The sequence below is a fragment of the Meles meles genome, chromosome 6 (assembly GCF_922984935.1).
Source record: "Meles meles chromosome 6, mMelMel3.1 paternal haplotype, whole genome shotgun sequence".
Lineage (NCBI taxonomy): Eukaryota > Metazoa > Chordata > Mammalia > Carnivora > Mustelidae > Meles > Meles meles.
In genome coordinates this window covers 43,180,453-43,206,978 of record NC_060071.1, presented here as the reverse complement: position 1 = coordinate 43,206,978, position 26,526 = coordinate 43,180,453, and the positions used below count along the sequence as shown (strand labels likewise).

The 26,526-nt window shown below is 36.5% G+C and overlaps 1 protein-coding gene across 1 annotated transcript in view; it reads left to right on the top strand.

Moving 5' to 3' along the window:
- ADAM10 (ADAM metallopeptidase domain 10) overlaps positions 1 to 26,089 on the top strand; it is a 134,995-nt gene extending 108,906 nt beyond the window's left edge. Inside the window, exons 10-16 of the mRNA XM_046009157.1 lie at positions 5,327 to 5,510; positions 9,849 to 9,999; positions 10,811 to 10,994; positions 12,348 to 12,456; positions 13,159 to 13,379; positions 21,887 to 22,013; positions 23,826 to 26,089. Of these exons, the coding sequence (XP_045865113.1) occupies positions 5,327 to 5,510; positions 9,849 to 9,999; positions 10,811 to 10,994; positions 12,348 to 12,456; positions 13,159 to 13,379; positions 21,887 to 22,013; positions 23,826 to 23,920 (1,071 nt within the window). The 3' untranslated portion in view covers positions 23,921 to 26,089. The remainder of the gene's footprint in view (positions 1 to 5,326; positions 5,511 to 9,848; positions 10,000 to 10,810; positions 10,995 to 12,347; positions 12,457 to 13,158; positions 13,380 to 21,886; positions 22,014 to 23,825) is intronic.
- Positions 26,090 to 26,526: the final 437 nt, after the last annotated feature.

Sequence of the window (26,526 nt, the reverse complement as noted above, 5' to 3'; positions counted from 1 at the left end):
GTGCAGGTGCCCTTTTGGATCACTGTATTTGTGTCTTTGGGGTAAATACCCAGTAGTGCAATTGCTGGGTTATAGGGTAGCTCTATTTTCAACTTTTTTGAGGAAATTCCATACTGTTTTCCAAGTGGCTGTACCAGCTTGCATTCCCGCCAGTAGTGTAGGAGGGGTCCCCTTTTTCCACATCCTAATCAACATTGGTCATTTCCTGACTTGTTAATTTTAGCCATTCTGACTGGTGTGAGGTGGTATCTCATTGTGGTTTTGATTTGTATTTCCCTGATGCTGAGTAATGCAGGGCCTCCCATATTTTAATGTGCGTGCAAATTACCAAGGATCTTGAAATACAGATTCCATGGGGAGGGGGGACAAGTTTCTGCATTTTTTTTTTTTTTTTTAGGTAGGCTTCAACTGAGGCTTGGGCTCACGACCCTGAGTTCAAGACCTGAGCTGAGATCAAGAGTCAGATGCTTGACCAGCTAAGCCACCAATGCACCCCAGTTTTTACATTCCCAGGTGTTGCTGTAGCTGCCCCTGGTCTGTAGACCACACTTAGAGTAGGGAATCTAATCTGTTCTCTTTTTATTTCCTGTCTAATCTATTCCTTACCCAACTGCCAGAAATTTTTTTTTAGTATAATAATTTTATATTACTTATGGTTTTTTGTTTAATGGATAAATTGGTTCACGTTCTTTGCTTATCCTATTGTCTTTTCCTCTCATACCAGACTACTTCTAAAGACTCTGCCATGCTCAATCACACCCTATTCCTTTGTTCATTTTATTCACACTACCATGCACATACACAGTAGTGCTTACTATTAAATGACTTTTAAATTTACTAAGAGCAGCCAGGACTATAAATTCCTGAGCCCATCTCCCTTGACATCTTTATCTGAAATCTGTCTTTATCTTTCCTGTTGTACATCAGTACTGTGTCAGTGTTACTTTCTCTCTTAATGGTTCACACTATCGCTTGCATTTATTTATCCTATCCCAAATCTTTATTGTACACCTGTTGTTAGCCACTTTATAAGCTCTGTCTTGGGAGGTTGTAATCATAAATGAGACAAGTTTCTATCTCTTAGTATGAAAGTTATAATATGTGCTTGCTATTACCAAATTAATCTTTGTCTAGATTATAGTTCTGATTGTTTTGATCATGTCACTTTGGTTTACAACCTTATTTCCTGTACCTGCTGGTATTGCTCATAGTTTCCTTATTTTAGCATTTAGGGTTTTCCATCTTTTTTTTTTTAAAGATTTTATTTATTTATTTGACAGACAGAGATCACAAGTAGGCAGAGAGGCAGACAGAGAGGAGGAAGCAGGCTCCCTGCTGAGCAGAGAGCCCGATGCAGGGCTCCATCCCAGGACCCTGGGATCATGACCCGAGCCGAAGGCAGAGGCTTTAGCCCACTGAGCCACCCAGGTGCCCCAGGGTTTTCCATCTTTTGGGTTTAAGTATATTTCCAGTGTTAACTGCCCTCTCCTATCAAATTAAGTTACTTATAGTCCTTTAAAATTTTCTTTTTGCCAGGAAGCCAATTCCTTCTCATCTTTGCCTACTGAAATCTTGATCCATGTTACATAATGTAAATTGATAGAGCCCTTTTGTCATTCACTTGTCATTATGTATCAAGACCCTTAAAATGTTTGACTTTGTAACTCAGAAACTCTACCCTTGGGAATCCAACTTTTTAAAAGAAAAATGCAGAATCTGTCAAAGATTTATGTGCATTAAAGTATCTATTACAGTTTTATTTATTTATAGCAAAAAGTTTTAAGCAGCCTAAATGACCCCACAGTAGGAAAGTATCCTGGATTGCTCTGCAATCATTTAAAAATCAGTGTTTGCCTTATTCAGTTAAGCTGAAAGAAACCATGTATATAACTGTACAAGTGGTATAGTTCAAATTTTGTATTAAAATATGATATAACTATGTACAAGTCAGGTAGGAAGTAGACCAAAATGTTAATAGCAGTTATTATATATGGTTGAGTATGGTTGAAATTTATCTTCTAAATTTCCTAAAAGAGTATGTATTGTTTTTATAGTCAGAGAAAAATTTTTCTGTTTTCTTGTCAAATTTAGAGTTTTTTGGTGAAACCATTTGAACTGTCAGGACTTTTGGGGAATATAGTCAAGTAGCCTTTATATTCTGTCTTATATTTTGCTTACTCATATGCTTGTTTATTCCCTGTTCTGAGTATGACAAATATGAATAGTTGGCATACTTGTTTATAATCTCTTCTCCCTCCATGGCCATTAATGATTATCTATTACAATATCCTCTGGGCTAGTAAAGTAATAACTGATCAGTGATATCTGTTTGTTTGTTTATGTATGTATGCATGTGAGTAAATAAGCAACCAAGTGCTTTGCCCAATGTGGGGCCTGAACTCATGACCCTGAGATCAAGAGTTACGTATTCTGTCAACTGAGCCAGTCAGGCCCCCCTCAGTTAATGATATCTGTAATAGAATTATGGGGCAGAGAGTCAGACTAGCCAGGGATATCAAAATATGCTATCTCTTTTAAATAGAATATAAACCTTTGAGGGCTAGGAACAATGCTTAAACTTATCTTTATATTTTTTTATTTTTAGTTCCTCATATAATATCGGACACATTCTAATATTTATTGAATTGAAAATATTTTGTTATAATATCAAGAGTTATACAGTATTGGGATTTTTTTCTTTTTCTAAAATTCTAATGCTGAGAATAAATCTAGTGTCATACATTATCATAAAGCAAATTGAATTCTATAGAATGAAAACATAAAGCAAGATTATTGGAGAATAATCAAGGGTTGTTAAATGCTGAATCTAGATTCAGGGGAACAGCAAGAGGTACCAGGAAGAATAAATGTGATAGGAGAGGTCTTAATGTTTAATAGTTGCTTCAGGGGCACCTGGCTGGCTCAGTTGGAAGCTAGTTGATCTTCTAGTTATGAGTTTGAGCCCCATGTTTGATGTCGATATTAGTTAGATTAAAAAAAAAAGAAGAGAATCTTAAAAAAAAAAAAGTTGTTTCAGATTAGGGAGTAGAAAATGAAAGTAATTTAGATGGGTTTTTAAAAGAAACATAATGCCTTTGGGCATTCTTTGTTTTCTGGAAGGTAGAATTGTTGGGTATTCAAATAACAGTTTAATTAAACAGAGCTTTTATTCTAGGATCCAAATATTTTCACCCTTTTTGGCAAGTTCTGAATTATTGTTTGAGGAACATTGTGAGGTTCATTTGTTTGTTTGCTTGTTTTGAGATTTTATTTATTTATTTGACAGAGCAATCACAAGCAGGGGGGAACGGGAGAGGGAGAAGCAGGCTCCCAGGGAGCCCTATTCTGGGGCTTGATCCCAGGATGCTTGTATCAAGACCTGAGCCAAAAGCAGCCGCTTTACTGACTGAGCCACCCAGACATCCCTGATTTGTTTTTTAAATGTATATCTCCCAGGGGAGGAAGGAAAGTGGGGGTGCCAGTGCAATTTGGTGGTATTCTGTTAGTTGATCTCCATGCTGGTCACATAAGTATATTTACTTTGAGAAAATTTATGGAGCTATAGTTTGGTACTTGGTACTTTTTGGTATGTATATGATACTTAATATTTGTCAACACCATAAACTTTCTGTGTACACACACATGTATCAGTCTGTTGTTTTACTCTTGCAAAGAGTGTTTTAGTTTTACCACTTGGCTTCTCTTTTTCCTTCTTTCTTTTTTTTTAAAAAGATTTATTTATTTATTATTTATTTATTTGAGAGAGAGAGAGAGAGAGAGAAAGATCACAAGTAGTCAGAAAGGCAGGCGGGGGGGGGGGGGGGAGGGTAGGCTCCCCGCTGAGCAGAGAGCCCGAAATGGGGCTCCATCCCAGGACCCTGAGATCATGACCCGAGCTGAAGGCAGAGGCTAATTCACTGAGCCACCCAGGTGCCCCACCACTTGGCTTTTCTTTTTTTTTTTTTTTTTTTTTTTTTTTAAAGATTTTATTTATTTATTTGACAGAGAGAGAGATCACAAGTAGGCAGAGAGGCAGGCAGAGAGAGAGGAGGAAGCAGGCTCCCCGCAGAGCAAGGAGCCCGATGTGGGGCTCGATCCCAGGACCCTGAGATCGTGTCATTTAAAAATAGCATTTACTGGGGTACCTGGGTGGCTGAAACAACTCTTGGTTTCAGCTCAGGCCATTATCTTGTAGTGTGGAATCAAGCCCCGAGTTCAGCTCTGGGCTCAGTGTGGAGTCTGCTGTAGTCTCTCTCTCTCTCTCTTTATCTTAAATAAATAAATACAATCTTTTTAAAAAATAGCATTTACTTATCTTTCTTACGCACTAGTTAATAAGTCAACTCTCTTAGATGCCTGTCTTTTATTTACTTAGCTTCATGCCATTCTCTTTTGTTTCCCGTCTTTCCTCATCTTTCCTCTCTGAACTAATCATAGTAATTTAGCATGTATGTTAAAGAATATTTAGTCATTTTAAGTAGTTTGTATTCCTGTTGCTAGTTTTGAAAGTAGGTACTTATTTTTTTCATTTTATTAAGTTTTTAATTTTAATTCCAGTGTAGTTAGCATACAGTGTTATATAAGTTTCAAGTATACAGTACAGTGATTCAGCACTTCTGACTCAATGCTCATCATGATAAATGCATTCCTTAATCCCATCACTGGTTTCTGCCATTGTCCTACCCACTCCTCTCTGGTAACCATCAGTTTGTTCTTTATAGTTAAAAGCGTTTTTCCTGGCGTCTCTCCCTCTCTTTTTCCTTTGTTCATTTGTTTTGTTTCTTAAATTCCACGTGAGTGAAACTGTGTGGTATTTGCCTTTATCTGACTGACTTATTTCACATACATTATTCTCTTAGCTCAATCCATGTTGTTGCAAATGGCAAGATTTCATTTTTTTTATTGCTAAATAATAGTCCATTGTATGTATATACTACATCTTCCTTATCCATTCATCGGTCACTAGGCCCTTGGCCTGTTTCCATAATTTGGCTATTCTAAATAATGCTGCAATAAACATAGGAGTGTATGGCAAGCTTATTTTTGATAGACTTTATGATGGTTTATCCTCCATTCTACTCCCCCTTTACAGAGCTGTACATTGTTGTGGGTAGACCTTCCCTCATTTTTCCTCCCCTTCTAAGACAGTGGCTCCTAAAAGAGCAAATTGTTTTCCTTCTCATAGTCTAAAACAATTGTAGGATCTTTTTTAGGGAAGAGTCCACAAGCTTCCATTGTTCTTCTGGTGAGAAAATTACATTTAATCAGATGACCTGAAAACCTTATTTTACTTCCTGTTTATGTAACGCTATATTCTGTTTGGCAGCATGATTCTGGAACAGAGTGCACTCCAGGAGAGTCTAAGAATTTAGGACAGAAAGAAAATGGCAATTACATCATGTATGCAAGAGCAACATCCGGGGACAAACTTAACAACAATAAATTCTCACTCTGTAGTATTAGAAATATAAGCCAAGTTCTTGAGAAGAAGAGAAACAACTGTTTTGTTGGTATGTATGTTTTCCCAACATGTATTTGCAAACATTCAGAAAACTTGAAACACCCATGCACTTACCACCTCTATTTTATAACTATTAAAAATTTTGCTGTATTTACTTTATAACTTATTTATTAACTTATCCATCCCTCAATCCCATGTTTTTTTGTAGCAATTTAAAATGGATTGCAGACATCAGTATACTTCACCCTTAAACACTTCAGCCTGTATAACTAAAGGTCAATATTGTTTGTGGGGTTTTTTTTTAAACATAAGTGAAATGTTGCACAGTAAGTCCACCATTAGTGAGCTTTGACAAATGCATTTACCTGTGTGACCTAAGCACCTATTAAAATACAGAATACTTCTGTCACCCCACAAAGTTCTTTCATTTCTTTTCACAGTCCGTGTCTGCCCCCAACCATTCTCAGAGACAACCATTATTCTGATTTATTTCATTGTAGAGAAATTTTGTTTTACTTCGTATAAGTGGAATCATATGGTTTATATTCTTTTGTGGAGGGCTGCTTTCACTCAGCATATTTTGAGATTCATCAGTAGCGTTTTGTTCTGTTTTATTGCTGAGTAGTTAATATTGCTTGCATTGTCTGAATATATCACACTTTGCTCATCCACTCTCCTGTTATTGAACACCCTAGCACCTGGGCTTTTTGGGTTTCGGCTATTGTGAATAAAGCTGCTGTAAAATTCTTTTTTGCCTTATGCTAAAGAAAAAAAGATATAAAATATGTGTAATATAAATAAGAATAAAAATAAAAATATACAAAATTTGTATGTAAGCTAATTTTAAGTTAAAATTCAGTGATATTAAGTACATTTATAGCGATGTGCAGCCATCACCACTACCCATTTCCAAACTTTTTCATCTCTCCAGATAGAAATTGTATAATCATTAAAAGCAGTAACTCCTGCTTTCCTCTCTCCCGACTGAGTAACCTGTAATCTGTTTTCTGTCTCTGAATTTGCCTGTTCTGGGCCCCTCATACAGATGGAATCGTACAATATTTGGCCTTCCATGTCTAGCTTAGTTCCCTTATCATAAACTTTCAAGATTGATTCAAATTATAGTTTGTATTAGAATGTCATTCTTTTTAGGGCTGAATAATATTCCATTGTATGGATAATACCACATTTTGTTTTATGTTCATCTGTTATGCCTCTCCTGTGGCATTTAATATGTTCTAAATATGTTCTAAATGTTCTATCTTGTCCTGTTTCACAACGTTGTTAAGTTAGTTGAGGACAAACACACCTACCTCCCTCCTGTTATCCCCTCACCAATGCCCTACTAAACTATTCTTCATTTCTAAAATTTTGTCACTCCAAATGTTATATAAATGGAATCATACATTATGTAACCTTTGAGATTGCCTTTTTGCACTCAGCAAAATTCCCTGAAGATTCATTCAAATTGTTGCCTTTATCAGGAGTTTGTTTTTATTGCTGAGGAGTATCCCATGGTGTGTCTTTACCACAATTTGTTTACAGTTGTAGCACAGGCTACAAGGGAACACAGCTCAAACACACGAACCATCACAAGGCATATCTGAGTCCAAACTTTCTAGAAAGACGAGCTTTATATTTAGAAAGTTCATTCACCTGTTAAAGGCTATCTGGGCTATTTTCAGTTTCTGGCTATTATGAATAAAGCAGCTATAAACCTTTGTGTATAGGCTTTTTATGCAAACATAAGTTTTCATTCTCTGGGATAAATGCCCCCCAGTCCAGTTGATGGATCATATAGTAATTGTTTGCTCTTATTTCTGCAGAACTGTCAAAGTGTTTTCTGCAGCAGCTGTATCATTTTAAGGTCTCACCAGCAGTGTATGAATGATCTAATTTCTCTGCATCTTTGTCACCTTTTGGCATTTTTATTGTTTTTATTTTATCTATTCTGATAGGTGTAAAGTGATATTTTATTGTGGTTTTAATTTGCATTTTTCTCATGACTAAAAATGTTCATCTTTTCATGTGCTTTATTTGCCATCTGTTTATCTTCTTTGGTGAAATGTCCATGTTTCTTGGCCATTTCTCATTGGATTTTTTTGTTTTTTCTGTTGAGTTTTGAGAGTTCTTTACATAGCCTGCATACTAGTCATTTGTCAGATATTAATCTGCACATATTTTTCTTCCAGTTTGTAGCTTTTCATTTTATACTCTTCACAGAATCTATCCCAGAGTAAAAATTAAATTTTTGTTCAGGCTCAAGTTTCAGTTTTTACTTAATATTGATTGGCTTTTTTTTTTTTTTTAAGGCCTTCTATTTGTTTTAAAAGGGCAGATTCAAATTTCAAGGATGGTATTGTTTTTGTTACTGTTGTTGTTATTATCACTGGTAGGTTTTCTAAGACATGTAAAAGTGCTACATAGTTTCTTTATTTATAAACCGGATTTTCACAGTAAACTTTCTGATTGAAGTTGTCTTTTAAAAATGATTTTAAATGATTTTAAAATGATTTAAAAAATATTGTAGGTATTATGTAAGGAAATTTTAAAAAAATTATAGTGAGATATGTGTCTATTATAATTTTTGCATTTAAACAGCACCTTTTCCATGTGTCCTAGCTTACTTGAAAAAATATTTCTGTATAAAATAAAAACCAATGTGTAGTAAATATTGCCTCAGAGGTTTTCTGACTTTATTATTTTTCCTTTTCTCCTAAATTACATGTCCTATGAATTCTGAAGTGATGATTACGAGACTTAGGAACAAAGTCATTATTACTTACTTAGGATATATGTCTGTGTTCATGCTTCTAGTTTTAGAGAACGGAATAGGTGGTACAAAATGAAAGAGAGGGAGAGATCTTCAGTTAGCTCTAAGATTCCTTTAATATTTGATGTGGTTAAGGATAAAAATGAATTTTCTAAATATAAAGCTAGTCTTTCTAGAATAGTTTGGATTCAGATATGCTTTGTGTTAAGTTCAGGTTTTCCCTTATATTCTCAATTTTAAGCCTGTGCTAGAACGGTTTCCCACATCAATTTGATGTAGCAGAAAGAAAAGAGCACCAGATTTTAGATCCTGGAAATCTAGGTTTGGTCTCTGATTTGCCCATACTGCGGCATATAGTTTCTGGCAGGGCACAGACTGTCTGGAAGTTAGTTTTCTTTTCTAAAAAGTGAAGACATTTGATTCTTGTCATTTCCCTGCAGATGCTAAAGCTCTGTGATCTTCTGATCTTACAAGGAGTAGCATTCCTCTACAGATGTTAAAGCCCATTGATAAAATTCGAGAACTTTAAGAGAGCCTACAAGTTTTTCTAAAATTATTCACTATGCTTAGACCAGACTGTCTAACGTTAATGAGCCAAGATTTGGCCCAATACTGTTAGCCTTTTGGGAATACAAAAAAAAAAAATAGAAATAATATGTAGTTCTTCCCTTAGCTTGGGTCTAGCTGAGGAACAAATTAATGTACATTTAAAAAAAATATTTATTGACTAGGATATAATCAGCTAAACACAACATGGCAATTCTGTAAGACAAGATGACCCAATTTCTTTAACAAATAAATAGTGTAAAAGTAAAAAGAGCGGAGAGAGTCTCATATATTAAAAGAATACATACCAACCAAAAGCAACCATGGGGTTGAGGATCCTTATGTGGAACTTGTTTCAAACAAACCAGATGTAAAAAGACAGTTGAAGAAATTGAACATGGATTGGCTAATAGATGCTGTTAAAGCATATTATTAATTTTGTTAGATGTGATAATGCCATTATGGTTAGATTTAAAAAAGAAAAAAACTCCTGTCTCTTAGATTCATCCTGAAGTATTTACAAGAATAAATGAATATGTTGGGTGGAATTGTTTATAGCATATTGTTGATAGTTGTTAAAGCTAAGTGAATGGTACATGGGAGTTCATTGTACTTCTGCTACTTCTGTGTATATTTGAAATTTTCTGTTAACACAGAAGGTTTAATTTTTTTCCTGGTTGATGAAGCACTAACTTAGTTCATATTTGAGTAATGTGAACAGTGCAGTCATTGTTCAGTAAAGCTCAGTGTAGCCTAAATAGAATGTTACCACTTCCAGAAGGGACTTTAGAGGGAACCATAATGTCAGATCTCTTCACTGTACAGATTAAGAAGCTGAGGCCCCCTAAAAAGGGAAGTGACTTGCCCATGGCTGCATACCTAGTTATTGACTGAGGCACTGTTAGAATTGAATTTAGGTCTTCTACTGATTTCGAGATTCCTAGTTCTACTTTTTTGTATTCATCAAATTATCTTTTCTCCCTTTTTTACGAGGCTCCAAGTTTGTGCATTTTAAATCAAATTAATGTGTGCTGACAGTGTTTACTTTGTTTTACTGATTTTCCTCAGAATCTGGCCAACCTATTTGTGGAAATGGGATGGTGGAGCAAGGAGAAGAATGTGACTGTGGCTATAGTGACCAGTGTAAAGATGAGTGCTGCTACGATGCAAACCAGCCAGAGGGGAAGAAATGCAAGCTGAGGCCTGGGAAGCAGTGCAGGTACCCTGCCCATACCAGGAGTGCTCACACTGCCACCGGTCAGCCCCGGGCAGTTAGGACCCATTTAAAACTGACCTTAAGAAGCACATAGGGTTTGGAAACTTTGTCTTTGTCTTGTATATTTTTCTGGAGTAGCTTTGATGAGTGCACTGTGGTTGGCAGATTGAGCTCCTTGTAATTGTAGCTTCTGTGGTGGGTGTAAAAAACAGGCAAAAGACAGGACACTCAATAAAATACACACTGTTCAGTTCCTAACTTAAAAATGTGACTTTCGTCCATATTTTTAGAATTTTAACTTCAAATATTTAGGTAATACTGATTTCATAGACTCTTGTAACTTAGTGTTCTATAATTATTTCACTTGTCAAAATTACTTTGGTAATGGTAGATATAAGCAACAGAATATTGCCTGTGCACTTCTTTTTAAATGTTGGTCTGTATATCCTAGTCTGATGTTAGCATATAAATATGAGAAAAATTGATGAATTGACTAATGTATGATGTTAACCGTGAAACACACTGATAGCTTACCTAATATTAAATCTGTTTTCTATGATAGCCTTTCACTAAAGGCAAGTAGAATAAGAGTGTTGAATACAGTATGCCTTGATTATAAAAACAAGACAGTCACTCTTTTATATTTATAGAATGTTGAAATTTAGTAGTCTCTTAGTCCAAAATTTGAAGTTTTATACTAATAACATACTTACATAAAAGATGAGACTTATGATTTAAAAATTAGGACCATATCTGTGCATATAGGAAATAAGCAAGTAATTTTCCTTAATCTAAACTTTACTGTTCATTTTAGCCCAAGTCAAGGTCCCTGTTGTACAGCACAGTGTACGTTCAAATCAAAAACTGAGAAGTGTCGGGATGATTCAGACTGTGCAAAAGAAGGAATATGTAATGGCATCACAGCTCTCTGCCCAGCCTCTGATCCTAAACCAAACTTTACGGACTGTAATAGACATACACAAGTGTGCATTAATGGGGTAAGCATTTGCTTTATAACCTTTTCATTTAGTTTTATAAAACCTGCTTTTTCAGAATAATTGTTTGTTACTTAAAGCTGCAGCATTCTAGTAATTGATCCTGGTCCCTGTTTTAATAATATCCCTCTCTGTTCCCTCATAAAGCCATGAATATACCGTGTGGTAGAAGTGCCTGGTGGCATTCGATTAGTTACTGACTAACCTTTTATCTTTCCACTGCATGTGTTTGATAGTCTCTAGAGAAAAATAGTTGTATAGCTAGGCATATGACTTTGCACTCCTTTTGAGTTTTATAAATTAGTATTTTAACAGCCTACATAAAAGGATCTTCTGGTCATTTTATCTGAATGTGAAGCCTTTAAAGCTTTCTTGGCTAGACATTCACTTTACATGAGAAAAGTTTAATTTTTCTCTTCTTATGAAGGAGCCATAATAACCAATATAAAATTGATGCTCATCTAATCTCTTTCTCTGTTTTTGTTTTGTTCAGATTTTTTTTAAGTTGCCATTTCTTTCTTTCTTTTTTTTTAAAGATTTTATTTATTTATTTAACAGATAGAGATCATAAGTAGGCAGAGAGGCAGACAGAGAGAGAGAGAGAGAGAGGAGGAAGCAGGCTCCCTGCTGAGCAGAGAGCCCGATGCGGGGCTCAATCCCAGGACCCTGGGATCATGACCTGAGCCGAAAGCAGAGGCTTGAACCCACTGAGCCACCCAAGTGCCCTATAAGTTGCCATTTCTTTAAAAGATTTGCTACCTTGGGGCTCCTAGGTGGCTCAGTGGGTTGAGGCCTCTGCCTTTGGCTCAGGTCGTGATCCCAGGGTCCTGGGATCGGGCCCCACATCGGGCTCTCTCCTTGGCGGGGAACCTGTTTCCTTCTCTCTCTCTCTCTCTCTCTGCCTGCCTCTCTGCCTACTTGTGATCTCTGTCAAATTAAAAAAAAAAAAAAAAAAAGATTTGCTACCTTATTTGCTTTTAACTCTTTTTTGGGTGTGTTTATATGATCCACTTCTGATATTAATCTAGAGTTTCTTGTTCCCCCTGGTGTTTCTGCTTGATTTTTTTTTTTTTTTAAAGATTTTACTTATTTATTTATTTGACAGAGATCACAAGTAGGCAGAAAGACAGAGAAAGAGGAGGAAGCAGGCTCCCCACTGAGCAGGGAACCTGATGCGTGGCTCAATCCCAGGACCCTGGGATCATGACCTGAGCTGAAGGCAGAGGCTTTAACCCACTGATCCACCCAGGCGCCCCTCTACTTAATTATTTTAGCATTAGAGGTGTATACCTGCCACTGTGAACAATAGGTTTGACTGTGGAGAGATTAGTAACTGGTCTTTTATTTTTCTTGCAGCAATGTGCAGGTTCTATCTGTGAGAAGTATGGCCTGGAGGAGTGTACCTGTGCTAGCTCAGATGGCAAAGATGATAAGGAATTATGCCATGTCTGCTGTATGAAGAAGAGTAAGGCTTTTAAAAACACAAGAATATAAAATCTGTTTTAAAACCCAATTTTTCTCCTTAATTTTTTAAAGTTAGTTTGTGTATTTATTATTATTTAGTAATCTCTAGACCCAGTGTGGGGCTTGAACTCAAAATCCTGAGATCAAGAGTTGCATGCTTCTTTGACTAAGCCAACCAGGCACCCCTAAAATTTTTTTTTTAAAGTAAACTCTACCCCCAACGTGGGGCTTGAACTTAACAACCCCAAGATCAAGAGTCTCATGCTGTATCAGCTGAGCCAATCAGGACTCATTTTTCTCTTAAGTTTTAAGCATTAAACATTGTTATCCAGTTTGGACAGGCCATCCACTGATACTGGTCCTCTTTGGAAAATTTTAAATGTAGCACAGCATTTTGTTTCTAGTATTATGATCCCTACAGTGTTTTAAAAATGATAAGTTAGACAAAACCTGCAAGCTTTATGGCAATAATTAACATAAACACTGTTAGCCATTGTAGGTACAAAATCAGGTGTTGCTGGCTATTTGTTTATATTGTATGTTTAAGGCGAATTGCCAATGGTGTTATCCAGCCTAATCAATGCAAGTCTATATAACATGTCATGGTAATGATTTTAGGCAGTTTTTTCCTTTCCTCCCTCTTTCCCCAGCTAGCCTGGTAGGAAATCTGATCTTCAACTTATATTTGGCACTTCTTTTCCAGTGGACCCATCAACTTGTGCCAGTACAGGGTCTTCGCGGTGGAGCATGCACTTCGTTGGTCGAACGATCACCTTGCAGCCTGGGTCCCCTTGCAATGATTTTCGAGGCTACTGTGACGTTTTCATGCGGTGCAGACTAGTAGATGCTGATGGTCCTCTAGCTAGGCTTAAAAAAGCAATTTTTAGTCCAGAGCTCTATGAAAATATTGCTGAATGGATTGTGGTAAGTATAGTTTTTATTTATAAAGAAAACTTATCTTAACTTTTTTTTTTTTTTTTTTTTGATAATTTCACCTGGTCAGCAGTCACCAGTGTTAAGAGAAAAATCACTTCTTTCCTATTTATACTGGAATTAACTTTATCAGTTCAGTTATCCCTGTGTATTATTTTTTTTCAAAGTGGTCAGAAACTCCATATGTATATTATTCATAGAGTAGATGGTACGTGATGGTGAGTCCTTCTGTTTTACTCTGCTCCCTGGTTCTTCTCCTGAGTGGGTTACTTCCTCTTCTGGTCCATATTATTAGGGCATTTTCCTCAAGTTGTTCTGGAAAGGCTTGCTTGCTTTTTATGTTTCTCCCTTGTCTCAATATGACAGATAGCCAGCTGCAGCTTCTACTTTGCTGAAATAGAAATTGGTGATTTTTCTGCAGGTTTTTTCTGTTTCAATATAATTCCTTGGTTTTTATCTTGTCAGTGATCAGAAATGTTGAACAGCTAAGATCCAGTATAGAGCATTTTGCAGGTTTGTTAATGATTACGGATGTTCCTCTGGCATAAATCCACTGAACTATATTATTTTTAAGCCCACATTTCTCCAAGCTGTACAGATGTTGAATTACCTGAAATTTTCTTAAAAGATTGCTGAGAATGACTATCTGAAGTCACTTAAATATTCATGTTTCTAAGTGATTACATTAAAATATCAGTAGGGGGGCGCCTGAGTGGCTCAGTGGGTTAAAGCCTCTGCCTTTGGCTCAGGTCATGATCCCGGGGTCCTGGGATCGAGCCCCATGTCGGGCTCTCTGCTCCACGGGGAGCCTGCTTCCTCCTCTCTCTCTCTGCCTGCCTCTCTGCCTAGTTGTGATTTCTCTCTGTCAAATAAATAAAAAAAAATAAAAATTAAAAAAAATATATCAGTAGGAAATTTGCAAGTGTATATTTGAACGTGTGCTATATATGAATTGAATGAGTTTGCTTTGGAAATTGACTTAGAACTCAGGTCCTCCTCCCTTCCCCAATTCCCAAATTGTTTCTTACATTTTTTGTGTGTGTTTGGGACTGACTATGCCTTAAAGGCACAAAAAAAGTCATCTGTGGTTTTTCATCCTTTTCAGTACTCTTGTAATAACATTTGTAATATATAAACTTTGAAATTATCGCCAGTATTAAAATGGTGTTTTTTTGGATGCCGGGGTGGCTTAGTCGGTTAAGCCCACCGACTCTTGATTTTGTCTCAGGTCATGATCTCAGGGAGGTGAGATTGAGCCCCAAGTGGGTCTGCACTCAGCAGGGAGCCCGCTTCTCTCCTCCCTCTGCCCCCCTTCACACATGCACACACTCGCACGCACTCTCTCAAATAAATAATCTTTTAAAAAATGATGCTTCTTAAACATATGAAGAATAATACTCCACTTGTTAAGAGTGTAGGATTTTTAGATTATATCATGAGTATGAGGTAGAAGGATCATTGAACCTGGATTTAGGAAGCCTAGGATTTATTTATTTATTTTTGGAGAATACTTTTATTCCCCCCCCCCCCTTTTTTTTTTTAAAGCGCTTTGTCCAACATGGGGCTTGAATTCATGACCCTAAATCAAGGGTTGCATTCTCTACCTACTGAACCAGCCAGATTCCTATAAGAGACCTAGGTTTTAAACCAAAACTTGGTCAATTGACTTAACTTAGGTCTCCTTAAAACATGATATGTTACTCATTTTCTTACTCCTTTGCTTGGTGCATAATAGGTGTTCAAAAAAATACCCATTAAGCTGAAGGTGCCTTTGGCACTGTGGCATACTTCAAAGAGTATAGGCTTGGGAATTGTGCAAGGATTCATATCATCCTCTGGCATTTGTCAGATATGTGACTTTAAGTAGCTTACCTTTCTTGGTCCTTTACTTCCTTCTTTTCAATTCAGATCCAGCCCTTCCCCTCCCCCCATTATCTCTGATAAAGAGTAAGTTGAGATCTGGTATACTTGTCAACTATAGAAGACAATATTTGAAAAGTAATCTGATAATGGAGATCTCAGAGGTGTGTTCTATTTGAGTGTATGGTGTGCCAGATATTTTAGGTTTTCAAGGTAGTGAACCATATCTAAAAATAATATTTTTTTTACTTTTCTCCATTCTATCTAATTTTGATTCCTTTATTTAGCATATCAAAAGCTCCTTCATTCCTATTTCAAAAATATTTAGTGGAAATTATTTTTTTAAAAGTATTACTTTTTTTTCCAGGTTTTTTTTTTTTTTTTTTTTTTCTTTTTAAGTGGGCTCCATGCCCAGCATGAGGCCCAACACAGGGTTTGAACTAACAATCCCGAGATCAAAACTTGAGATCAAGAGTCAAAGGCTTAACTGACTGAGCCACCCAGATGTCCCTAAAAGCATTTTTAAAACGTTTTTTCATATTTAGTTTTGAGGATTTAGTGAAATGCTTCTTAAAATGAATTGGCAATATGAAGTCTTTTCTTGTGTTCTGAAACTGATTAATCAGGCACTTTTAGTTTTATACAAGTTTGCCTTAAGTGAGTGTAGAATGCTTTCATTTTATATCACTGTTGACATTCCCATGCCACTCTTTCAGATAGCATGGTCCATAATGCTTGGAGAGAACCACCAGGCTGTTGCTGCATTTGTGGGCATTCCTGGGCCAAACAGTTAAGATAACAAAAATCCACTTTCTTAGAAGTTATTTGTCTGATTTGTGTTCTGTGCAGAGTTCACTTGCATTGCAGAGTTTTTTGTTACATGAATACTTAATGCTCTGGTTTTTCATCATGTCAGGAAAGTGTCCTTCTAGTTAATAAGCTAGATTATTAGAATGCTGTGGTGTAAGATGCTGTGAAAGGAAGGAGGGTTAGTTTCACTGACTTTGCTTTCTAGTAGGGCCAGTGGCTTTTATCTCCTTTCTGTAGCATACCCTGGCACCTTTTCTCCTCAGATTGCGTAGAGTAAGAAGAACCTGAATAGTTTAATACTTTTCAGGGCATGAGTTACTGACTGCTGCTGGTACCACGGAAATGATGTAAGAAAACTTCTACTTTTTTTCCTGGGAAAAGTTGTTTTTGATAGTATTTTGAATGTATTTTTAAAAAATATGTTTGCTACATTTGTATCTGGCAAAGAGATAATGATAAACATTCTTTGGATTTATCAAGGAGTCACCTAGTCCTTAAAAAGTTTGGAAGTGATTACCAAGAAATCTATAGAGACCCTGCATCCTTATCTCCCTTTTTAAAAAACAGGGTTGAGGGTATTGGTAGTTCTTTTTCACTTTCTTCCATAGTTACTGATGTGTTCGCATCTTCTACATCTTTTGTATTAGATTTGACATTGTAGAAAACCATCTTTGACTTTGATTTTTTTTTCAAATTTATCATTGTATTTCTCCATCTTTTTGAGGTTTATTTACGTATTTGAGAAAGAGACAAAGCACAATTGGGGGAAGGGGCAGAGGGAGGGAGAGAATCTCAAGCAGATTCCACACAAAGTGCTGAGCCCAACTGGGGGAGGGGGAGAGTGGGGGGCTTGATCTCACTACCTGAGATCATGATCTGAGCTGAAATAAAGAGTGGACATTTAACTGACTAAGGCACCCAGGTGCCCCTCTCCATCTTTTTAAAAGTAATTTCCTGTTATTTTGTTACTTTTTTCTTTTTGTTTAGATTTATCAGTTATCTTTTTATTATTATTTTGATAAGAATCAATTGTATTTCTCATTTTTAAATTAATTTCTTCTCTCATATTTTGTTGTAACTTTATGAACCTCAGTATTAAGTATCTGTTCTTCTTTATGAAAGATTGAAGCATGTGTTTCCTGTGTGCTTCATAGAACACTAGATGTATGGGTTTGGTAATCAAATGAATCTGGAAAACATTATATACTGTAGTCCTCTCTTAGATACTTATGAGAATATTGTGGGAAGTCCTACGGTAAAAAATCCTTAAATTTCTTTTTCCAAACTTACCTGACACTAGAAATCTTTATTCACATAAGGTTTATTAAACCCTAAATATCCTTAGAAGTCACTTGGGGGAACATGGATTAAGATCAGTAATTCTTGGGGGCACCTGCGTGGCTCAGTGGTTTAAAGCCTCTGCCTTCAGCTCAGGTCATGATCCCAGGTCCTGGGATCGAGCCCCACATCGGGCTCTCTGCTCAGCGGGGAGGCTGCTTCCCCCCTCTCTCTGTCTCTGCCTGCGTCTCTGCCTACTTGAGATCTGTGTCTGTCAAATAAATAAATAAAATCTTTAAAAAAAAAAAAAAAGACCAGTAATTCTTATTCCTGGTTGTTCATTAATTAGGGCTTAGACTAATTAATTCAGAATCTCATGGGATGGCACTTAAGTATCTGGGTGTTTTAAAAGCTCCCCTGCTATTTCTGGTGGGGAGCCAGGACTGAGAACCAACCACTTACCTAGAACCAGGGGTCAGCAAAATGGCTTATGAGCCGAATCTAGCCCACTGCCTGTTTTTGTGTGGCTCACAAGCTAAAAATATTTTTAAGTAGTTGAAGAAATCAAAAGATATTACTGAAATAACATTCTTTTGAAAATTATATCAGTTCAGATTTCAGTGTCCATAAATAATGATTTATTGGAGCATGGCCACTCCCATCCTTTTACATACTGTCTATGGCTGCTTTTGTACTTTGAGTAGTTGCAACGGAGACTGGCCCCCCAAATCTAAAATATTTATCTAGCCTTTTAGAGGAAGTGTTTGCCAAACCATAGTCTAGAGCATTGGATTTCAAAGTGTGGTCCCCTGACCAGCAGTGTCAGTGTTGTCTGGGAACTTGCTAGAAATGCAGATTATTGGGCCTCATCCTTAAGCCACTGAGACAGTAGGTGATGGTGCATGCTCCAGTTTGGGAACCATTTTTTTTAGTCTCTGCAGTGTAATGACTCATTTTTTAAAAGGCTTACGACAGAATTTTCTATTGTCATCATATGTTAAAGTGGAGGGTGGATGTGGACCTTCATTGTGTGGTAGAATAGGCCACTAGCTATCATTTGTGAAACCTGAACAACAAAGATGCAGTATTTTCATAGGACTTAGCATATGGTAGGGATTCAATACATATTTGCTAGATGAATGTAGCAGATTTCTTAAATGTCATAATGTATATGCAAAAGAATAAAAATTGTGCATATTATCTTAACTTTGAAGCTATAATATCTTCAGGTTTCTCTCAGCGGTATTTTGTCCTCCTTGCCCAGGCTACACTTAAAGGAACTAAGAGATTAGAAGTCAGTTGCTTTCTGCTTGGCAGATTGGTGTGAGGGATGGCACGTGGGGGTGTTGCAGGATGGAAGAACATTTAATCAAAGTCTAGACACCAGTATATTCTGAAGGATAGAAGGGAAGCCTTTTGCCCCTGTAGGGTGGCAAAACCAGCATCACCACAAGGAGCTGTGGGCCCAAAAAGGCTTTGTGAGCCACAGGAGGTCTAGAGTCATTTACGGAGAGTGAGTTGTCAAACTCTGGAACATGCACTGAAACGATTATCTGGTTGAGTTTTTCTGGAGATTTTTAAAGATTTTATTTATTTATTTTAGAGAAAGAGTGTGTGCATGCTCACACACAAGAAGCAGAGAGGGGCAGAAGAAGAGAGAGGCAGAGAAGTGGGCTCTGCACTGAGTGCAGGGCCTGCCACGGGGCTGCATCCCAGGACCCCAAGATCATGACCTGAGCTGAAACCAAGAGTCAGGTGTTCAACCCACTGAGCCACCCAGGTGCCTCATGGGGATGTTTAAAATACAGTGAAGACTATTCTGTGTCTGGAGAGACTTGAGTGTATGTGTTGCTCCTTCCTCCTCACAGTTTTCTTTTGGGTGATACCTGTTTTATCATTTTATAATCCAATAGGTCCCTTTTGTTTGTTTAGATTATTAAATAAAAAACTATTGTAATTGGTACATAATAAATTAGACTGGTAAATTTTGACCTTTTAATTTGTAATTTTTACTTTTTTTTCTACTTTGTGTTCTTTTGACCATGTAAGTGACTCTGTTGAATAATGTCTGTCTGTTTCCTTTGTAGAATTATTTTCTTAGACTTGATTTAGTGCTTGGTAACTGCAAAGCTGTGTTTTAACCTTTTGGTTATCTTCTCTTTGTCTCTTAAGTTTCACTCAACACCCTTGTATCTATGAAAGATGAGAGTTCATGCATAATTTACACTTATTAAATGTTTGTTGAGTAAGTGATGACTCTCTTTTCTTTGATATTCCCGCAGGTGGACAAATTGTGATCTTTTCTTTACAGATGAAACACATATTTTTCATTTGTTAGCTTGGTTTGGTATTCTTTCCTCTAATTTTATAGTATGTATAATTTCACATTTAACCAGTTCTATGATAATTCTCTTTTAAAGGGAACATTAAAAATACCCTCGACCAAAGGTGGCTATATTTATTTCCTACGCTCTCAAATACACCACTGTTTTGTTTGTTTAGTTTTTCTTGCTGTATTCTCACCACTGTGATGTTTCGTTTCCCCACACACTAAACTCAGAGGAGCTGCTGTCGTTGTCACTAAAACATCTCAGGCTGTGGGCTTTTGAAATACATAGTTAGTTACCTGGAAAAATTTGGAGGAAGTCCAAGAACACTGCTGAAAGGAACTGGAAGCCCATTAGGACCTGGATGCCATATTTTAGTGAATGTTTATTGATCTCAACTGGACCTTCAACTTTTGACTTTTGTTTTCTACAGTTATAACCATAACTAAATCCAGGCTTTCTTTCTTATCTGCTTCTGTTCTTCTTATACTACTTATATCTTATATTTAAGATGTCTCAGGTACTAAAAAAGTAGTATCAGAGATATCAAAACCACTATTTTTTATATCCTGTTTCTGTTGTGAGAGCCTTGTCACATTATTTGTGTGGGCAGTCTAGAAATAACAAATGAGCTGTTTAGAAGTGTTTACAAGAGTCGGTGTTTGCAGTAGTGACTCACTGGTAATAACTAGTCCAACAGGTACTTTTTTGTGGGACAGGTACTAAGTTTGTGGCATATAAATTCAGGGAGCTTGTAGTCCAGTTTGGATTCGAGAAGACAAGCGCAGAGAAGCATTTTCATTTCTGCCTGGTGTTTTCATAGAAAATAGGGAAGACCTATTTAGGGAATACCTCTTTAAGAAGGTGATACCAAAACTGAATTCTTAAGGACTAGTAGAAATAGAGTGCACAGATGGATATTTTATGAATAGGGAGGATCTAAAAAGTCACGTTTTTTTTTTTAAATTAAAAGTCTTGTTTTTACTTTTTTCTTTTTGTGTGATTATCCTTTTTTTTTAATTGACAAAGTAATACATTGAAAAATAAGCCACCTTCCCCTTGAAGCCCAGTCTTCTCAAGATGATTTTTTTTTGCATATTCTTTAGAAACCATCTATACCATTACAAGAATTTATTTATAGAGAGAAAGAGAGATGCGTGGGTGGGGAGGGGCAGAGAGAGAGAGAGAGAATCTTAAGCAGGCTTCACACCCAATGCAGAGCCTGACAGGACACTCGATCTCACAACCGTGAGATTATGACCTGAGCTGAAATCAAGAATTGGATGCCCAAATGACTAGCATCCATATATATACATATACCTATATACATACATTCATGTGTGTGTTTATTTATTTATCTTAGCACAAGCAGGAAGGGCAGGGGAGAGGGAGAGAGAATCCCAAGCAGACCCCATGCTGAGTGTAGAGTCCAACATGGGGCTCGATCTCATGCCCCGAGATCACGACCTTAGCTGAAACCAAGAGCCAGTTATTGAACCAACTGTTCCACCCAGCCCCCCCATATGTATGTATGTATGTATGTGTGTGTGTATGTGTGTATATATATATATTTTAAGTGGAATCATATATGTACTTTGCTGTACTTTTTTGTGCTCAAGTTTTATTTTTTTCCTCCTCCTGCTTAATGGTTTTAGAGCTCCTTGGTGGGAAGGTTTTAAAGAAGGGTTTTACAGAGAGGAATGGCATAGTCAATTCCATATTTTAGGTAGTTGTAACACTGATGACCATGTAGAAGATGGTTTTGAGCAGGGAAGGCTTGAGGGAAGGAAATATGTTAGAAAATACAGTAGGCTTTAGGAATAGATGTGGGTCTCCTATAGCTAGCACATCATCCTGAAAGTAGGAAAACCATTGATTCTTGGTGCTTATGGATTGGATCACATTGGAGGTGATACTACAGGATCTCAGGATTCTGGGATGAAGCGCCATGTTGGACCCTCGGCTCAGCCAGAAACCTGCTTCTCTCCCTCCCTCCTCCACTCCCCCTGCTTGTGTTCCTTCTCTCGCTGTCCCTCTCTCTCTGTCAAATAAATAAAATCTTCAGAAAAAAAAAAAGAAATGAATCTTATATGTGGTATCTGTACACTTCCCAAAGAACAAATGTTCTTCAGAAATTAAAATGTAATGTATATAATTTATGTAATATAAAATATTCTAAAATATTTTGCAGTTCTTTCAGTAGAAAAATCTGTTTATTTCTAGATTTATTGGTGGGCAGTATTACTTATGGGAATTGCCCTGATCATGCTAATGGCTGGATTTATTAAGATATGCAGTGTTCATACTCCAAGTAGTAATCCAAAGCTGCCTCCTCCTAAACCTCTTCCAGGTAAGACAGTTTGAGCAAGATGTGTTTTTTTATAACTTTGAAGTGTTCAGCAGGTAGAATTGAATGATAAATGGGTCTTTTAACAAATTTTATAGTACTTTCTCTTTGAGAAAAAGATTAATAGATGAATTATTTGATTTTTAAGTACGTTTTTTATCAATCCAATCTAGTTTGCTAATGGCTACCAATTTAATGCTAATCTGTCTTGAGTCACTAAAAATATTTAGACTTGGACAGTTATATTTTTGCCTGATACCTGTTTTCTCTTTTCTTGTTTTTTATATTCTAAAATCTTCCCTTCTTTGTTTTTATTATGATAGGCTACTTCTAAATGATTGATTATTCTAATAGCTGTGCTTTTGTTATTGTTTCTATTGTTTGTGCTCTTGAAATGTTTTCTGGCACATAAATTCATTTTCCCAAGGGGTGATGCTTATGGGGAAATAAAGATAACAGTCTGTGGAAAGGGCTTAGGATGGAGGCTTCAGTCACCAAGAACTGTGGTTTTTACTCTCCATCTCTGAAAACAATTACTGAGGTTTGGGATCCACCCTTGACCTCTCATGGAGACACAGCATTGGGAGGAGGCTTTCTTTAGATTCGCTCCAGGGGTTTGGAAAAGAAAAAAGGTTAGGAAGCAACTGTTCCAGATTATTTAGTTCCCATCTGTTTGTGCCTCACCTTCCCCAAGCTATTTGTGGCTTCTGTGCTGCCCTCAGAAATGCCTGCCCCCAGAAATGCCTGCCCCAGAACTGTTCACTCTAGGTGTGGGGCAGACATGCCATTATGGTGGAGGAGAACGAGAGGTAAATGACAGCTGTCCCTCTCCTGCCTCCCACAGACTTCTCATGAAGCCTCTTGCCTCAGGCCAAGTCGGATACCCTACAAAAAGTAGCTTAAAACTAGGGGTTTCTTACAATATTTCCCTCAGCTGTTTGCCTAAATTTACCTATCTCGGTACAAGAGAGCTCAGTAGTAATGCTTGGGACAGCATCTTGGTGGGAATCAGAGGAAATGTGATTTTGATGTCATTGCTTTTTGTAAATTGACAGTGTGAGCACCATAGAATTTATATTAATTTCCTAGGGATTTCTAAGGGCCATATGACACTCATTAGATATGTTACCAGTTATGATCTCATGCAACATAACAATTTTTTTACTTGATTTCACTTTAAGCAAATTCTACCTTTAAAAACTTAAAAATACAAAAAGAAAGAAAACCAACCCTAGCAATTATCAAACCCTCCCAAAAAGCACTTTTACATGAATTGTCATATAATCCTCACAGATTACATAGACAGACTCTAGGAGTTCATTATTATCCCTGTTTTACAGACTAGGCATCTCAGTTTCAGAGAGTTTAAGTCATTTGCTCAAAGACTCCGTAATTTATTCTTCATAGATTCTGTCCTCAGAATATGTGTTAATCTAATAGTTATGTCTGTTGAGCACTTGAAACGTGGCGAATTAACAGTGAGATGTGTTGCAAATATAAATTATATACCAGACTGGGAAGACTTGGTATACAAGAAAGAATGAAATAGTTTATTAATACTTTCTTGTATTGATTACACCTTGAGGTGATGATATTTTGCCTATGTAAGATAAGTGGAATAAAAAAGTTACTAACATCATCTTGCCCATCTTTTTGATCTTTTTCATTATGGCTACCAGAAAATTTAAAATTACATATATGAGTTGTATTTCTGATACTGCTGATCTAGAACCTTTCTTATTGAATTGACAGCTTTGTTTTTTAAGATTAAAAAGCACACAGTAAATCCGTTTTACTTTTGTTCATGATTTGCAGGCACTTTAAAGAGGAGGAGACCCCCACAGCCCATTCAGCAACCCCAGCGTCAGAGGCCCCGGGAGAGTTATCAAATGGGACACATGAGACGTTAACTGCAGCTTTTGCCTTGGTTCTTCCTAGTGCCTACAATGGGAAAACTTCACTCCAAAGAGACACCTATTAAATCATCATCCCCCAACTAAACCCTCACAAATAACAGTCGAAGAAAAAAATGGCAAGAGATCATGTCCTCAGACCAGGTGGAATTACTTAAATTTTAAAGCCTGAAAATTCCAATTTGGGGGTGGGGGGTGGAAAAGGAACCCGATTTTCTTATGGACAGCTATTTTTAACCTAATGGCACAAAGTCTTAGAATATTATTACGTGCCCCGTGTTCCCTGTTCTTCGTTGCTGCATTTTCTTCACTTGCAGGCAGACTTGGCTCTCGATAAACTTTTATCACAAATTGAAATATATATATATATTTTTTTCAACTGCCAATCAAGGCTAGGAGGCTCGACCACCTCAACATTGGAGACATCACTTGCCAATGTACATACCTTGTTATATGCAGACATGTATTTCTTACGTACACTGTACTTCTGTGTGCAATTGTAAACAGAAATTGCAATATGGATGTTTCTTTGTATTATAAAATTTTTCCGCTCTTAATGAAAAATTACTGTTTAATTGACATACTCAGGATAACAGAGAATGGTGGTATTCAGTGGTCCAGGATTCTGTAATGCTTTACACAGGCAGTTTTTGAAGTGAGAATCACTTTACCTTTTTATAATGATGGAGTTGGTTCTGATACTCATCTTGTCTTCATCCGATGGCTGCTGAGAGCACAGGAGTGACTACGCTGAAGAACACAGTGAAGTGTGCAAACTGGACGTATGCAGCATACTACTTCAGAGTCCGTTCTTACGTAAATGTCTGATTTCTGCTTACTTACTTTAAACTTTCTAATTCCAGTTTTGAATTGATAGGTGAAATTTTAATCACGCTTTGGTAGAAATTATGTCAATGAAATGATTTTTTTATTTGTAGCCTGTTGTTTGTGTTTTCCATATATCTAAAGTATGCTAATTATGTTTTTGGTTTTCTCTGATGCGGAAAAGAAAAGCGGTGTCTTTTATTTTATCAAAGTATTGGAACAGTTTTTTTCAGCATACTATCACTGATCATTGGTAACCACTAAAGAAGGATGATTTATTCAACTAGTAGTTAAAATTGTAGATAGGCCTTCTGACATTTTTTTTCCTTAAAATATTTTAACAGCAGTGAAGGTGAAACAGCACAATGTCCCATTCCAAATTTATTTTTTAAACAGATGTAAATAATTGGCTTTTTAAAGAAAGAAAGCAAAAGCATTTAATGTATTAACAGGCTTATTGCTATGCAGGAATGGAAGGGGGCATTACAAAAAGTTTTAAGCTTGTGACATATTTATTGCTTCTGTTTTCCAACTACATCACTTAAATTAGAAGTAAACAGCTATGATTTTTTCTGGCTTCACATAGGAGGCAAATTTAGGGAACGTTGAAAAGATTTGTGTTTTGGCTTTTTTTTTTCCTTTTTGTTTCTTAAGAGTATAAGGTTTACACAATCATTCTCATAATGTGACGCAAGCCAGCAAGGCCAAAAATGCTAGAGAAAATAATGGGATCTCTTCCTTGTAAACTTGTACAGTATGTGGTGACTTTTTTCAAAATACAGCTTTTTGTACATGATTTAGAGACAAATTTTGTACATGAAACCCCAGATAGACTATAAATAATTCTAAACAAACAAGTAGGTAGATATGTATGTAATTGCTTTTAAATCATTTAAATGCCTTTGTTTTTGGACTGTGCAAAGGTTGGAAGTGGGTTTGCATTTCTAAAATGGTGACTTTTCTTCTGCAAGAGTTCTTAGTAACTTCTTGAGTGTGGTAGACTTTGGAACATGTACATTTTTTGCTTGTAATGTTATCCTGTGGTAGGGCTTTGGCAGGTACACACTGCCCTATTTTATTTTGAGTCTAAGTTAAATGTTTTCTGACAAGAGATACGTGCACTGAACTCTTTCCACTGCAAATCAAGATGTGGTAAAACAAAAGGATCAAGACAAATGAGATCTAATACTACTGTCAGTTTATGTCCACTGTGTTTTATACAGTATCTTTTTGTTCACTTTGGAAATTTTTACTAAAAATTGCAAAAAATAAAGTATTGTGCAAAGATGTAAGGTTTTTTGAAACTTGAAATGCATTAATAAATAGACTTGATGAAATCAACTTGAAGGTTCCATACTCTTTGAACTCTGAGAACTATCAAAAGGAGCTTTCCTGCAAGGCAGCTTTTCCTTACTTACTAAAAGAGAGATGATTAAGCGGAGAGGATTGACTCTTTTCCATACACATATGGATAGTTTTATTCCAGGTTAGGAGTCCATGAAAAAAATTTATGACTAGATATCTCTATATCTACACACAATGATCCTTTAAAAAAAAACACTCAATTGATATCAACTGCTTTACATTACTTCTAATCAATATTCAAAATGTTTAAAAGTCTTTGTCTTGGTAGATGAGCCAAGTCATTTTGGAAACTGTGGTCTTATATATATTTTACAAAGTTTTGAATACTAAGTACCTAATTTATTTCAAAAGCCCATTTTTTTTTTAAAGATTTTATTTATTTATTTGACAGAGATCACAAGTAGGCAGAGAGG